The sequence below is a fragment of the Notothenia rossii genome, assembly GCF_949606895.1.
Source record: "Notothenia rossii genome assembly, chromosome: 4".
In the NCBI taxonomy this organism is placed as follows: Eukaryota; Metazoa; Chordata; class Actinopteri; order Perciformes; family Nototheniidae; genus Notothenia; species Notothenia rossii.
In genome coordinates, this window is record NC_136902.1 from 82,862,301 (window position 1) to 82,875,921 (window position 13,621).

At 42.5% G+C, this 13,621-nt stretch overlaps 1 protein-coding gene across 2 annotated transcripts; it reads left to right on the forward strand.

Moving 5' to 3' along the window:
- The first annotated feature begins 304 nt into the window (after positions 1-304).
- Positions 305-13,098, forward strand: gap43 (growth associated protein 43). 2 transcript variants are annotated; one of them, XM_079679710.1, is made up of 3 exons: positions 305-584; positions 7,451-8,102; positions 11,861-13,098. In XM_079679710.1, the coding sequence occupies exons 1-3, from the start codon at positions 555-557 to the stop codon at positions 11,938-11,940; spliced, it is 762 nt and encodes a 253-aa protein (XP_079535836.1). In that variant the 5' UTR covers positions 305-554; the 3' UTR covers positions 11,941-13,098. The 2 variants fall into 2 exon arrangements, with proteins under 2 accessions (XP_079535836.1, XP_079535835.1); XM_079679709.1 differs by having other exon boundaries at positions 307-584; positions 7,448-8,102.
- Positions 13,099-13,621: the final 523 nt, after the last annotated feature.

Below are 13,621 nucleotides of genomic sequence, written 5' to 3' on the forward strand. Positions count from 1 at the left end.
CATTAAAACAAGGATGCATCAGAGCAGGAATTGGAGGTATCCAGTCAGTCAGTGAGCCAGAGCCTTTTTAGGGTGGGGCCGCAGCTTTTGCTAGAGCTAGGCTGAAAGAGAGGAGGAGGGTGAGAAGATGTAGAAGAGAGGAGTGCTGATCTAAAAGAGGTGGGGGGGTTCATCACTGTGCAAGAAGAGGAGGAGGAGGAGAAAAAGGAAGAGGAGGGGGGATAGTGTGAAGGGAAGAGGGGAGGAGAGAGGGATGGAGGGAGAGGGGAAGGGAGGGGTTTAAAGGGTGGGCTTGTAGTCATTGTCAGGCTGCGAGTAAGAGAGAGAGAGAGAGAGAGAGAGAGAGAGGTGTGCCCAGGCAGACCGACTGAAGAGCGTGTGTGTGCAAACTGGGATGTGTAAATGCACTCGGCGACTTAGCTGTTAATACAGCCAGAAAGAGAGAGAGAGAGAGAGTGTGTGTGCACGAAAGCGAGAGAGAGGGCGAGAGAGAAGAAGTGAAAAGGGAAGAAAGAAGCAGAGAAGAAAAAAGGGAGGATACAACAACTACAACTATGCTGTGCTGCATAAGAAGAACCAAACCGGTAAAACTGCTACAAATTGTTTTGATCAATATTTTCCTTCTGTTTCTTAATGACTAAATGATGAATCTCAACTCTGAACTTTGTGACTGTTGGCTTGGAGTCAGTGTGCTTGAGGAGGGATTATAGGAAATGTTGGTGTAATTTGCTTTGGCCTAGCTTGTCTTCATAGGAGTCTATCCACAGAGCCCAGACACGCCTAGTTAATGTGATTATCCCGCATGAATGGATGTTGCTACAATGCCTCCCAGACCTCACACTGTACTTGAAGAGCGAGGCACAAGACTGTAACTCGATCTTGGGCAACCCGGCATTCCCTTGTATTGATCATGCACTTGACAAAAGTGAAAGATAATTGAAAAGCACTTGATAGATTCTGTATCGTCTCTGAAATGCTCGCTTATATCTTCAGGAGCTTTACAGGAACTCTAACTAATATACCTTTCTTAATGATCATTCATATTAATTAGAGCAGCCTGTACTAATTGATGCCTAAAATGTAACGTTTGTACTTCTGTTATTTTGAGCAGAAATGGGTGACACAGGAAAGTACATTTCCACAGAGAGGAAAAAAAGGGTGGGGTACGGATTGAGTGAGCAGCACCATCATGTCAGTGGCCTCAGGGGGATACAATGGGAATAAATGAGTCTAAATGGATTATCACAGCCCTCCAGCTGTATAAGTGGATGTTGTCAATTGAGGGTACTATGAAGTGTGCTCTCATTTAAAGGGTGTGAAAGGCTGCTGTTTGGGAGTTTATAATAATCCATGGCTATTCTCAGTGGAAGAGGAGAATATTAAAAAAAGAAGGTGTTGCATGGAAGCAGGTGAGTGGAGAAGAAGGTACTCACTCTGTAATTCAGTAGCTGTAATTATTATTTCTTCAGCGCCGGTTTCCTGCTATTATCTCTTTGATTTTATCGGACTCATATCACGGTGGATGCTGATGCCACTTGATTGCTTCTTAAATGTTATCTGGGATGAGTCATATAAGCTTTGGCAAGGAGGGAAGAGAGAGAGAGAAAAGGAAGCAAGGCTTGCCAGTCGAAAGACATGCAGGAGGAGCAGGCTGCAGAGAGGCAGGTCTGGCAGGGAGAGAACGAGCGGCAGGGTGGAGTGTAGCTGGTGCACATGGAGGGGGGGTGGAAGGGAGGTGGTGATCGAAGGAAACCTGGTGGGTAAAGAAGCAGAAGTGAAAAAAAAAAAAAGGATCCGAATCAGGGAGGGAGGTTGTACGGTATGGGGGAAGGTGGGGAGAGGCAGGCATGCAGCACAGCAGCAAGGCAACGAGGGAGCTGGATGGTAGCTACAACCGTCAAGAAATGTGGTGGTGACAGAGCGGGGGATGATGTTAGAGAAGGGTAGCGAGCGCAAAGGTGAGGAAGATCAGAAGAAAGGAAGCCGGCGCGCTGCAGCCATGTGGGTGAGGCACCGGCTTTCCCACAGAGCAATGTCACTGCATCGAGCGTGCGCCTCAAAGGAGAAAATATCCTCCCGGCCTACGAGCACTTATCCTCCTGCCTTCTGCTTTTGAGGAGCAGAGGCATACATTAATCGAGACACACTCCGATATCTTCATGGATGGATGAGCAAAGAGCATGGTTCAGTTTTTTTTTAATGTGGCAGTATTGCTGTGGGTGCTGCCATTGTGGAGTGTTAAGTGCTGTTGTAACATCTCCACCATGGGAGTGGCCACTAGCGCTTGATTTAGTAGCCCTTGCTGCTAGCTATGTCTAGTTTTATGCCGTTTTAGAGCAGAATTCAACACCCCAGAAGAGGCTACGTCTCCTCTCCTCAGGGAAGATCAAGGATCAAGTTCTTCGAGGCCCATCTTGTCTCAGATCTTACTACCTCCCCAAAATTGTCATTCCTAATGTAAACCACTACTTCAAATCCCACCCAGATCTGCTTTTCTCCAACTCCGCCCCAAATCCATCCCTAGTCCTCTTTCTAGCACTAGGACCGAACCCTCGTGACCCCTCTTTTGACTTACGCTTAAATAATTCTAGACCATAATAAAGACCAAGTCTGCTATCTCAAATATGATTCTCTCTGCTCATTCTCTCTCCCCATGCACTCCAATCCCTTTCTCCCAGAGCCTAGCTTCAGCCGTGGTAGCGGCCACAGCCCATATTTTAATATTCCCTCAGCGCTATGTCCAACCCTTACTCCCACTTGCCCACTAGCTCTCCTCAGCCCAACTGCCCCATCCCCTATGAGATCAGTGGCATTTGTAGAGCCTTTGTTCAGGCAGAGTCATTGTAATTGAATTAAAGGCTGCTCCAGAGGACATAATGACGCCGGCATATGGCCGCTTATTAGTTGCCATGGAGCATCTTTTGCAGGTCTATCGTAAAAGATCTTAACAACGCTCATCAAGTCACCGTCAAAGAAGAGAGAGAGGGAGAGAGAGATGGTGAGCGGGGGCTCTGGCAGTCACCACCTGAGCCCCCCTCTCCTCATCTGCAGGAGATAGCCGGCTAAAAGGGTGTGGTGCTACGCTGAGTGTGTGTGTGTGTGTGTGTGTGTGTGTGTGTGTGTGTGTGTGTGTGTGTGTGTGTGTGTGTGTGTGTGTGTGTGTGTGTGTGTGTGTGTGTGTGTGTGTGTGTGTGTGTGTGTGTGTGTGTGTGTGTGTGTGTGTGTGTGTGTGTGTGTGTGTGTGTGTGTGTGTGTGTCGATGTGTGAAAGAATGAGTGGGTAGCAGTTTGCTCAGTGAGAGAGAGAGAGAGTGAAAGACGGCAGCGAGAGAAAGAAGGAGAGGGAGATATTCAGCATTTGCAGACAGCAGCTAGTCTTAGCCCTTTGGTGTCTGGAGTGTGTTCCTGCAGAAAAGCAGACATCCATTGAAATCATGCTGGGATTTTCAGGAGAGAGTTGTCATTGCAGGAACTCGAGTGCCACCCGCTAGCTAATATATCACTGACTGCTGAAAATTCTGGTTTTATGACAAAGGTTTTGGGTGTTTTACATTTTATTAAAATCAGACAATTACAATTTATATTATTACTTAAAATATCAGGATTAATTTACATAAATCTTAAAAGATAACCATTTATAGTGATATGATTCAGAAGCTGCACCTGTTGGGTTAGGGATAAAAGAGCCTTTGCAAAGCTTCCCCATTATAAATACAAATATTACCTTTAATATGTCTCTCCCCTCTTGCTGCCAACATTCAGTACATGGCAGGCAGAGCTGCGAGGTGAAAAGCGTGTCTCTTTCTTGAATGGATAATAGAACAAACACGAAAACATGAATATATATTCGCCTGGTGTGTGCATTAGCGTGTGATGTGGTTCTGAGGTCATTCAACCAGCATAAACCACACCACTCCATCGTGTCTTCCCCAGTTTCCCCTCCCTTTGCCTCCTCCCCCCTCGTGAAAATAAGTCCCTAATGACACCGGCAATGAGGCATTGGGAAGGTGGCGGAATTTTACTGTGTGTCACCATTGGGGGATGGTGTGTGTGTGTGAGTGTGTGTGTGGTTATGGATTTGTCGGTAAGGCCATCGACTCGGGTGTGGTTCTCACGACAGCCGGTGCCCACCCAAGGACAGAGACAGACAGAGCGAGCGCACACACTGCAGCTGATACATAAAGCTAAAATTAACACATTCAGCTGTCAGATCAGATTGTATTAAACATTTTGTGTCAACAGAATTTTTTACCTTTTAAAGACGGGAAAGACAGAAGAGTTTTGTTAGGCCTATGTACATTTAAATTCCGAACATGGAGATGCAACTCATTATTTGTCACCTACAGACTGTCCCACAGCAAGCTATTAATGTTGCTACATCATACTGTAGCTCTTATAATTGCTGTATTGCATAATCATGCAACAAAAAAGCACTTTTGTACTGCAAACATTCCTCTTTTAGCTGTGTAATAAAACAGTTTTGAGTGGTTAATGAAGCGTATCTATGGTTACCAGAAAGACCATATTCCAAGAGAAAAACTCTGCAGGCTAATTATAATAATTTATTTGATTAACCTGATAATGCAAATATGTTGCCTCACTGCTAATTGTTCAAGGTAGAGTTGAAACAGTTGTGCTGTGAAGACTTAAATGAGTGTACCTTGTGGTGTGCAGTACCTTTGGGAGGTGCCGCTGTATTTATGAATGAAAATGTGTGCCGCACAGACACCGAGTGGAAAAGAGCCTGCAGGAGGGTACGTGACCAGGGTTCAGTGAACAGTTAATGAGGAATTCTGAAAAGATTTTCAATAATGTTCTGTTAAGATAATACAAGATTTGAATTTAGCAACTAACTCAATCATTAACCACTTTACATTATAATAAGTGTGATATGACAGGCCAAATACTGAATGTTATGCTTAACGAAGAAAGACTACAGCAGTCAGAAAATCATGGTGCATTCAAATTTAAATGACCATGCTATGATTTTGGCTAATCCAGGATGGTGATCTTTTCCCCCGTGATCTTACACTGATATGAGATCACCTGGCACTCTGCTGGTATTTTATTACATTTAGTCTCGTACACACCCAGATCTCTAAAGTGGATGACATACCCTCTGTTCCAAAAGTGATGTCATTTCCCATATTCCCAAACACCCTCATCCATCACTTTCTTTGTGTCTGACTCACTGTATGAAGCCAGTAAGTAATTATATTTAAAATTAAGTGCCTGGGTCAATCTTTCGGCAATTGTAAGCACCCATTACATCAGACATTGTCAAAGCCCACTCAGTTACCAGAGACCTGCATGCATAATATCAAGAGCAGAGGGTGTGCCGCTAGTGATTTGTCTCCACATTGTCTATCTGTTCCAATAGCAGGACACTTGCAAACATTTATTTCAACACATAGTAGGTGAATGTAAGGTAAACCGCTTCAGTTCATCTTTTAAACATAAATCAAAAATGTTTAGGGCGCAGTTTATAGCCTCTGCTATCCCTCTCGCAGCCAGCGGTACCAAGCTGTTTTTTAATACTACATTGCGCAAAATTGCTTCAGGAAGAGGTTGTATATTAAGAATTGCAGGAAGGCCTAAGGCAGGATTTACGTCCTGAACCCTGGGGACGAGGGTGGAGGAGGTGAATATACCAACACAGCTGCACCTTGGCCTCTCTACTCCAATATTGGACTGACACACTGATCCTGAAGAAGACATGTTGGTTGAGGGCCTATGGCTCTTAAATCATGTCACACAGATGTGATTGCTCACCCAGGCAGCTATCCAAGTCCAACCTCATATCCAACATAATCACGCTATTAGAGACAGTAGGTACCAGGAGATAGACTGATGGATATAGCCACTGAGTCACATCTTGAAAACCATTTCCGTTTACATTCACTAACCTTAAAGAAGATGCCACAGTCACGCCAGCATCGACACATATAACCCCTCAACCCCCCCGTCCCCCCTCCACCGGCACCGCACCCTGCTGCTGCATCACACACACGGCCCCTCCTTAAGCATCCTGATTGCTACGTTTGATTTACGAGTTCCTATTGGCACGCTCCCCTGAGGGGTCAGGTGCACTGCCAATCAGGGTGACATATAGCCTTTCATAGCACCAACCAGCAGACAGCGTCGTGATGAGTTAGCACTCTGGTTGTCAAGGTAACCTTTGATGGTTGGGAGGGGTATGGCAGTGAATGCTGAGGAGATTCTCGCAGGCAGCTCGTTCCCTGGCAGCATGAGACGAAGCCGCAGAAAGCTACTGTACCTAGAGAATAGAGATTGGCTCATTATTTTGGAGAAAAAACATCAATTTGGAACGCTCACATTTTGCTGTAGACAATTTTGAAGGTATCATTAGAAGTGAAACAGGGGATATTAATGAATGCCTTGGAGAGGGTTCTACGTGTAAGTTTATTTATTCACTAAATCCATTTCAGAACCATTATCAAGAGGACAATATCAAGCTCGTGCCTGGATTGAATAACCACAATGAATGCCTAGAGTCATTTGTCACGCTCCAAATCCCAGTGTATCCAATTTATTACGTGCAGACAATCGACCCGCACACACATTACTCCCATGATTCACAATGGCACTAAATCTAATCTTTACAGTATATGAGATGATAAAGTTCTGTAGATCCATTCTTTAGTCAAATAAATCACTTGATCCTGACAAAGACTTGATAACTGGGAGGACTTAAAAACTGATTTCACAGTTTTCACATCTTTATCATTTTGCTGACTGACGCTGCTCTGCTCGCATGACCTTTGAAACGTTTGATTTGCTTCATGTTGCTTAATCACATTCATTTAAAGTGCACCTTTTAAGCTTTTTATTGGTTGGACTTCTGCTAAAGAATATTTTACTTTGATTTGTTTTCTTATTCATTTTGAATGTACTGTTTCATTTTGTTTGCCACTTTCAGTGCTCATCATTCATTCCTTTATTTGATTTGATTTCTTTTCATTAGATTTATATGACTCATAGCACAACCCACTATTTGATGGACAGCTATGGATCCAGTAACAGAAGGTAATATCATGGAACAACTTTCAATATTACATTGTGTACTTTCCTATTCCTAACCCTGTTCCTCATCCAGTTTGATTCTAAACCAGTCCTAAAACCCTACCCCAACTTTTCCTAGTCTAAAATTCTCCAGTAATTACTTTAAATACAACACTTTGTACATTCACTAATAAACCCTCTCTCAGCATATCCTTTTCTCTATCTGACTTCTGACCCTTCCACTCATGCCATGTCCTACCTTTCTTTGCCAGCATGATATTTAAGGATGATCATCTCAAGATAAAAACCCAACAGTAGATTGATTCTCTGCAAATCTTTAGTGTTACAATCTAATATATGTTCTTCCTGGTTTCCAGTGGACTGGCTTAGAGTAGATGTTTACCGTTTTTATTTCTCTTGGCTAGCAGGTGGAGAAGAACGAGGATGCGGACCAGAAGATTGAACAGGATGGCACCACCAATAAACCCGAGGACAAGGCCCACAAGGCTGCCACCAAAATACAGGCTAGCTTCCGCGGACACATAACTAGGAAAAAGATGAAAGACGGAGAGGAAGAGAAGGAGGAAGACAGTCCTGCAGCTGCAGAGGAGGCGACAGAGGGAGGAGAGGAGAAAAAGAAAGTGGAGGGAGAGGAGGCACCTGCTAAGGAGGAGGAAGCTGCAGGAGAGGAGGCCAAGAAGGAGGAGACGAGCCATGCCAAAAGCCCAGTGGCAGAGAAGCCATCTACTCCTGCAGCTGCTGCTGCTTCTCCTGTAGGAGCAGCCACGTCTCCTGTCGCGGCGGCACCAGCTGCTGCTGTTCCCTCTACTACGGCTGCCACAGCGCCCTCTGAGCCCCAGAAAGAGGAGCCAAAAGCAGAAGAGAAAGTCGAGGAGAAGCCCAAAGAGGTGGAGGCCTCAGTGGTGGCCGCCAAGAGCCCCACCACAACCACAGCTGAGGAGAAGAAGGACGAGGAACCAAGTGAAGAGAAAAAGGAGGAGGCCAGACAAGCCGATGTGCCTGCTGCTGTCAGCCCTATCGCTGAGAAGGAGGAGCCTAACCAAACAAACGATAAACAAGGTATGCAGATTATAAAAACTATTTAAACTTTGATTCATACTGTAGGATTTATTACAAAATAAAAAACATGCAAAACATTGGACCAACAATAAGGTTCTCACAACCTCTGAATCAAACACTTAGGTGTGTCCGTGTTTGGAGGCCACCGAGTTCAGAGACAAAGATATTTCCAGACACAATCACCAATCATGAAGCAATTACTTACTGTAAAAGATCAGACGACGGGGTATAGGTAAGCCTTTCCGTAGTCTGCTTGGCAGGCACTGCAGGAAATAACTGTTTGTTGAGTCTGTAGAATTTAAAGATCTTTGGCAGTGACCCAGCATTCATGGTTAACACAGAGACAGCTCAATATTAGATTAGGCCGCCTTGTATCTCAGCCTTTGCAAGATGGAAGCCCCATACTGATGAGGTGACGAATGGGAGAGAAATGCAGGGTTGGAAAGGATGAAGCTAAGATAAGAATTATGTTATACAATGGGCTAGTTATAGGATTGTATCAGAGTTATTGTTAAGAAGCAAGGCCGTGCTTATTGAGAAAGCATCATGGATTTTATGAGTCATAACGTTACCAAGACCAAGATATTGACGTGACTCCTACAGCCATTTATTTCAGGTAAAACATAAATAGTGGTGAAAAAGGATGACCCAATTAAATAATCTCATTCTGCACCTCTGATACCAGTTTATATCTTTGTTAAGTGATCCAGCCTTTGACGTCCGATCATAGTGGAAGTGTATACCCAAAAAAGAAACTTGAAGGCCATGAAATTACATTATAAGATTGATAAAAACAACATCTTGACATTAATATTTCTGGTCCAAGGACTCTCAGACTGGGTCAGACAGGTAGTTAATGGAGCATGCTCAGTCTGGAGTAGATGGGGATGTAAGGAGGGACACACACACACACACACACACACACACACACACACACACACACACACACACACACACACACACACACACACACACACACACACACACACACACACACACACACACACACACACACACACACACACACACACAACTGGAGAACTACATGGAAACTAGGTCACCTAGGCAGCACTGTCTCCTGGTTGTCATAGTTACTACCTCGATGGGATAGCTGCCCTGCATGGAGCAGAGCGGGATAACAGGTGCTCTGATTTCAATGAATGATTAATGAAGCCTACTGGTCACGATCCGCACTGGGGAAGCCTGTCATAAACAAACACTACATGACAAAGAAGTGCTAATTAAGAATCCACTGCTGGCCACAGTCTGCTTTACAACATTTATATTCAATATTTAAATCACTTGGTTTAGATTTGTGGAGCGATGATGTGAATTATTTAAGAAGGATATAATCCATATTCTTCACCTAGGATAGTCCGCGTGCCTTTATTTAGTTACATCTGACCAAGTTGTTAACTGTCATAGCATGTCACAGTGCCATAGTGCACTGCATAATATATCACTTTCATACAGGACATATAGCTCAAAATGCAGACAATAGAAATAGCAGTCAAAAAAGGACTACATGGAACATGAAGTATTTAATACCAAGGACATAAAACACATCAGTGATGTTGTCCATGACCGCCTCCACCATCATCCATCAACATTTGAACTTCTTAGATTAAGCTGTAGTGTAATTATTCAATAAATACAAATTGTAGAGACAATACGTTTATGTAAAAGCAAGGCTTAAAAAGCAAGTCCTCAAAAATGGAGAAAATACCTCAGTTTGGATCCAAAAACAGAAGAGGCAGCTTCCCAATATGTTTTTGTCTTTCGTATGCTGAGCGAGCAGCAAGAAGACTGTTATCACAGGGATCGAAGTGGGATCAAGTGCAGAAACTAAGAACAAGGCGGTGGTGGCAAAGTACATAGGGACTTGGCTTGGCAACTGGAAGGCCACCAGTTCAAGCCCCGGCTAGACCAAGTGCTACCGAGGTGTCCCTGAGCAAGGCACCGTTCCCTACACTGCTCCCCGGGCGCCGTTCATAATGGCAGCCCGCTGCTCCTAACACTAGGATGGGTCAAATGCAGAGAAACCATTTCGTTACATAGTACCTGTAACAATAAAAGTGGAAAAAAAACAGTGGTGTTGAAATATATTTTTTAGATAGTAAAAACTCAATCAAACAGTAATATATTGTATGAGTCTACTTTAAATAAAAGCATTTACATGCTTCTATGTTTGAAATGAATATGCAGCAGCCAGTGGTTTAAAGTGCAGTGAAGAGCACCTTTTGTTCTTTGTTCTTTTATATTAAATTAGAGGACCTCTGTTTTTGTAATACAGTAGTTTGAGGGAAAAGTTGGATATAATTTGCTTCCTTTTCTACTGTTCTGACCACTAGCGGTAGCAAAGACAAAGAAAATGACCAAGGACAAAGCCTTGCAGTACTTCATATTCATATTGAATAGCTTGTCTTTATATTGATACAAACTAATTGTAACATGAGTGTAGATTAAAATTAGAGGTGAGGTGACACTATTGTCAGAATACCAGAACTGATTTGCTTTGGCACTCCGAATTGGGTGAAATTGCATTTGCATCACGCAGTTCAGTGACTGTAAAAAACACACACTTAAGTCTTTCATACTAACAAGATAATCACCTCTTACCTGAATGATCTTACTGTCTTGAGTCACACTCACACACATTAGTGAGTGCTAACACAAACAAGATTACCTCACTCCTTTCTCTCTGCCCTGCCCTGCCCTGCCCACACACACACACACACACACACACACACACACACACACACACACACACACACACACACACACACACACACACACACGCACACACACGCTCACACGCACACGCACACGCACACAGGCACTCCATCACCCCAATCTCCAATGCAATGATGTCATTCTCTGATGTCTCCTCATTCTATTAAGAGAGATGCCCATGGTATGAGATCATTGCTCTCAGGGCACTAGTCCAACACAATACAATACAGGTCCTAAAACCTTTGTAGCCCATGAATTTCATGACGATATTACAATATAAACATGTTAGGACATTTTTTTAAATTATTTTGTACACAGTTGACAAACAATAAAAATATGTTTGAAGCTTCAAAATATTACTCGGTACAGGAGCATTGGGCCAGTATCAGTCAAAACACTCTAATACTTATGGCTGAGTAATGTATCATGAATCCTTATTCAGCAGTACTCTCCCACCAATGGATTTGTGTGACAACGAAACACTATGCCTCTCACAGTATTCGATGTGACAGCCAAAGATGCTTCTGTTAGCATTGTTATGTCAGTTCAAATGCTTCACTGGTCCATTAGGAGCACTCTCTTCCTTTAGTATTTACTTAGGCAATGTGGGATTTCAGACATTAAGTTGCATATCTCTGTCAAACATGCTCTCAGTTTGAGTAGTGTCTACATTTTGTGTGCCACATGGAATTACAGTTTCTTCTTAGTATTTTTTATCCACATTCTTAAAATGGTTTTAAGTTACCGTATGCTCTTTTATACAGAGATCCTTTAGAGGTGAAATATTGAAAACATCAAACGTAGCAGCTGGTACTGTATGTGAAATATTCATCTCAGAAGACCTGCATACAGAAGAGCTTTATTATTCCAACCAATCTCAGACATTGTGTAATGTAAAACCTCCTCTCCACAAGCTAATCTAACCTTCTCTCTCTTCTCCCCAACCCACATCTATTGTCCCCTTCTCTCCACCCTAAAATCTCCCTTTCCTCTTGCTTTGCCTTTGCTTCCCTTCCTCCAACCAGATGCTGCAGAGGAGTCTAAAGCAGAGGAGGCCGCCCCGGCAGATGCAGTGGCGGAGGGCACCGAGTCCAAGGATGACTAAGGCAAACCTTAAGAAAGCAGAATTAAGAATATGAAGAATAACACAAAAAACAAAATCTAAAAAGGTTGCTCTTTGCCTTCCCAATGTGAAGGCAGTCCGTTTCTATTTGTTTGTCATTTTTTGTGTGGCAATGATTTTCTCATGTTGGGGGAGTTTCCAGCGTTACGTTTTTTGGCTCAAGCTAATTTTATGAGAAGGTGGAGAGGAGAATGATGTTGTTGATAATGAAAAAATGATTGTTAACTTGATGATGATGATGTTGATGAAGAGGAGGAGGATCAGATTTGATTTTCACTATCTAATGTCAGTGAATCAATGGTAAAACGATTGCTCCCAACTGGATATTTACACATTTCAAATGCATTGCAATGCACTTTCTTTAAACACACTTTGCAAAAAAAGATCTGTAATTCTGCAAATGCACGCACAAAAACAAGCCGGTTTAAAATGCAACTCTAGTTTTCAAGACAGTACAAGTGAATTGAGAACACAGCAAATAGGTAATGTACTGACACATCAAATGGAGAATAGAATGTGTTATTAAATATGTGACATTTCCAGTTGGGCAGCTTTATCCTTTTCCCAAAAAACACATATAGGACAAGAATATTACTCACTCTCTCTTCTGCTTGAGTCATTCAAGCTTGGTTTACACCCCTTTTTCAGACTCCCTTTCTACTCACATTTACAGTAAAGGACCTGTTGCCATTTAAATGATATAAGCATATAATAAAATATAGGTGTCAGCTATAGTACTGGTGTAACTGACTTTTACATGACAAATTGTGTTCTGCCAACCAAAAGTAAGAACAGTAGCATGAACCATCGAACCAGATGCATGATGGGAACTCTCCCTCTGAGAGGAACTTTTTCGCAGTCACAGAAACTTAAGAGGTGTGGCAGCTTCTTTTTGATGTCTTTGGTGTTGTTATGACAGTTTATATGAATTGGAAAAATACTCTTGCACTGATGTTACGCAAAAAAACGTAAAAATAAATATCAAACAAATGAGCAAACAAAAATACTTTTCCCATGTTCCAGTGAGTGCAATGTCCAGTTTCAACCTCATCAAGGAGTTCAAACTTGTGAGAAAAAATATGAAAAAAAAACAAATGGTTTCAATGTCTGTTTTCAAAATAAAGCAAATGTGCCAATTACCATCATAAACTGTGGAGTTTGTTTAAAGCCATGTTCAAATGTTGTGTCACTTCAGAGGGTGGAATATATCTAGAGGCAAGACTGACTCACTATCTGGCATGTTTAATCCATTTTCAAGCCAACATTTTTATAAGAACATCTGCAACACACTTTACAGAGTGCTTTAAATCTTCTCATATCACACTTGGTTTCATGCACTAAAACTTAATTTAAGTCTTGAGACTTTAGCTAGTCAATCATGAATATTAGCAAATATTTGGCTATACATTAGTTACCACTATTTTAGACATATTTAATTAGCAGAGGCAACACCTGACATGCAACGAGCACAATATTCTGCTTCTGAGTCTTATCCTGGGTTTAAGCTTCTTGGCTATCCTAGGATAATAATCCAGGTTTCTAATCACCTGTATTCAGGTGTGTCTTGATTCTGCCAAATCTAAGGCTTATCTACCAGAGAGCAGAATACAGGATGTCTAGCAGAGTACTTAAAGGTCACTTATTATTAAAAATCCACTTTTTC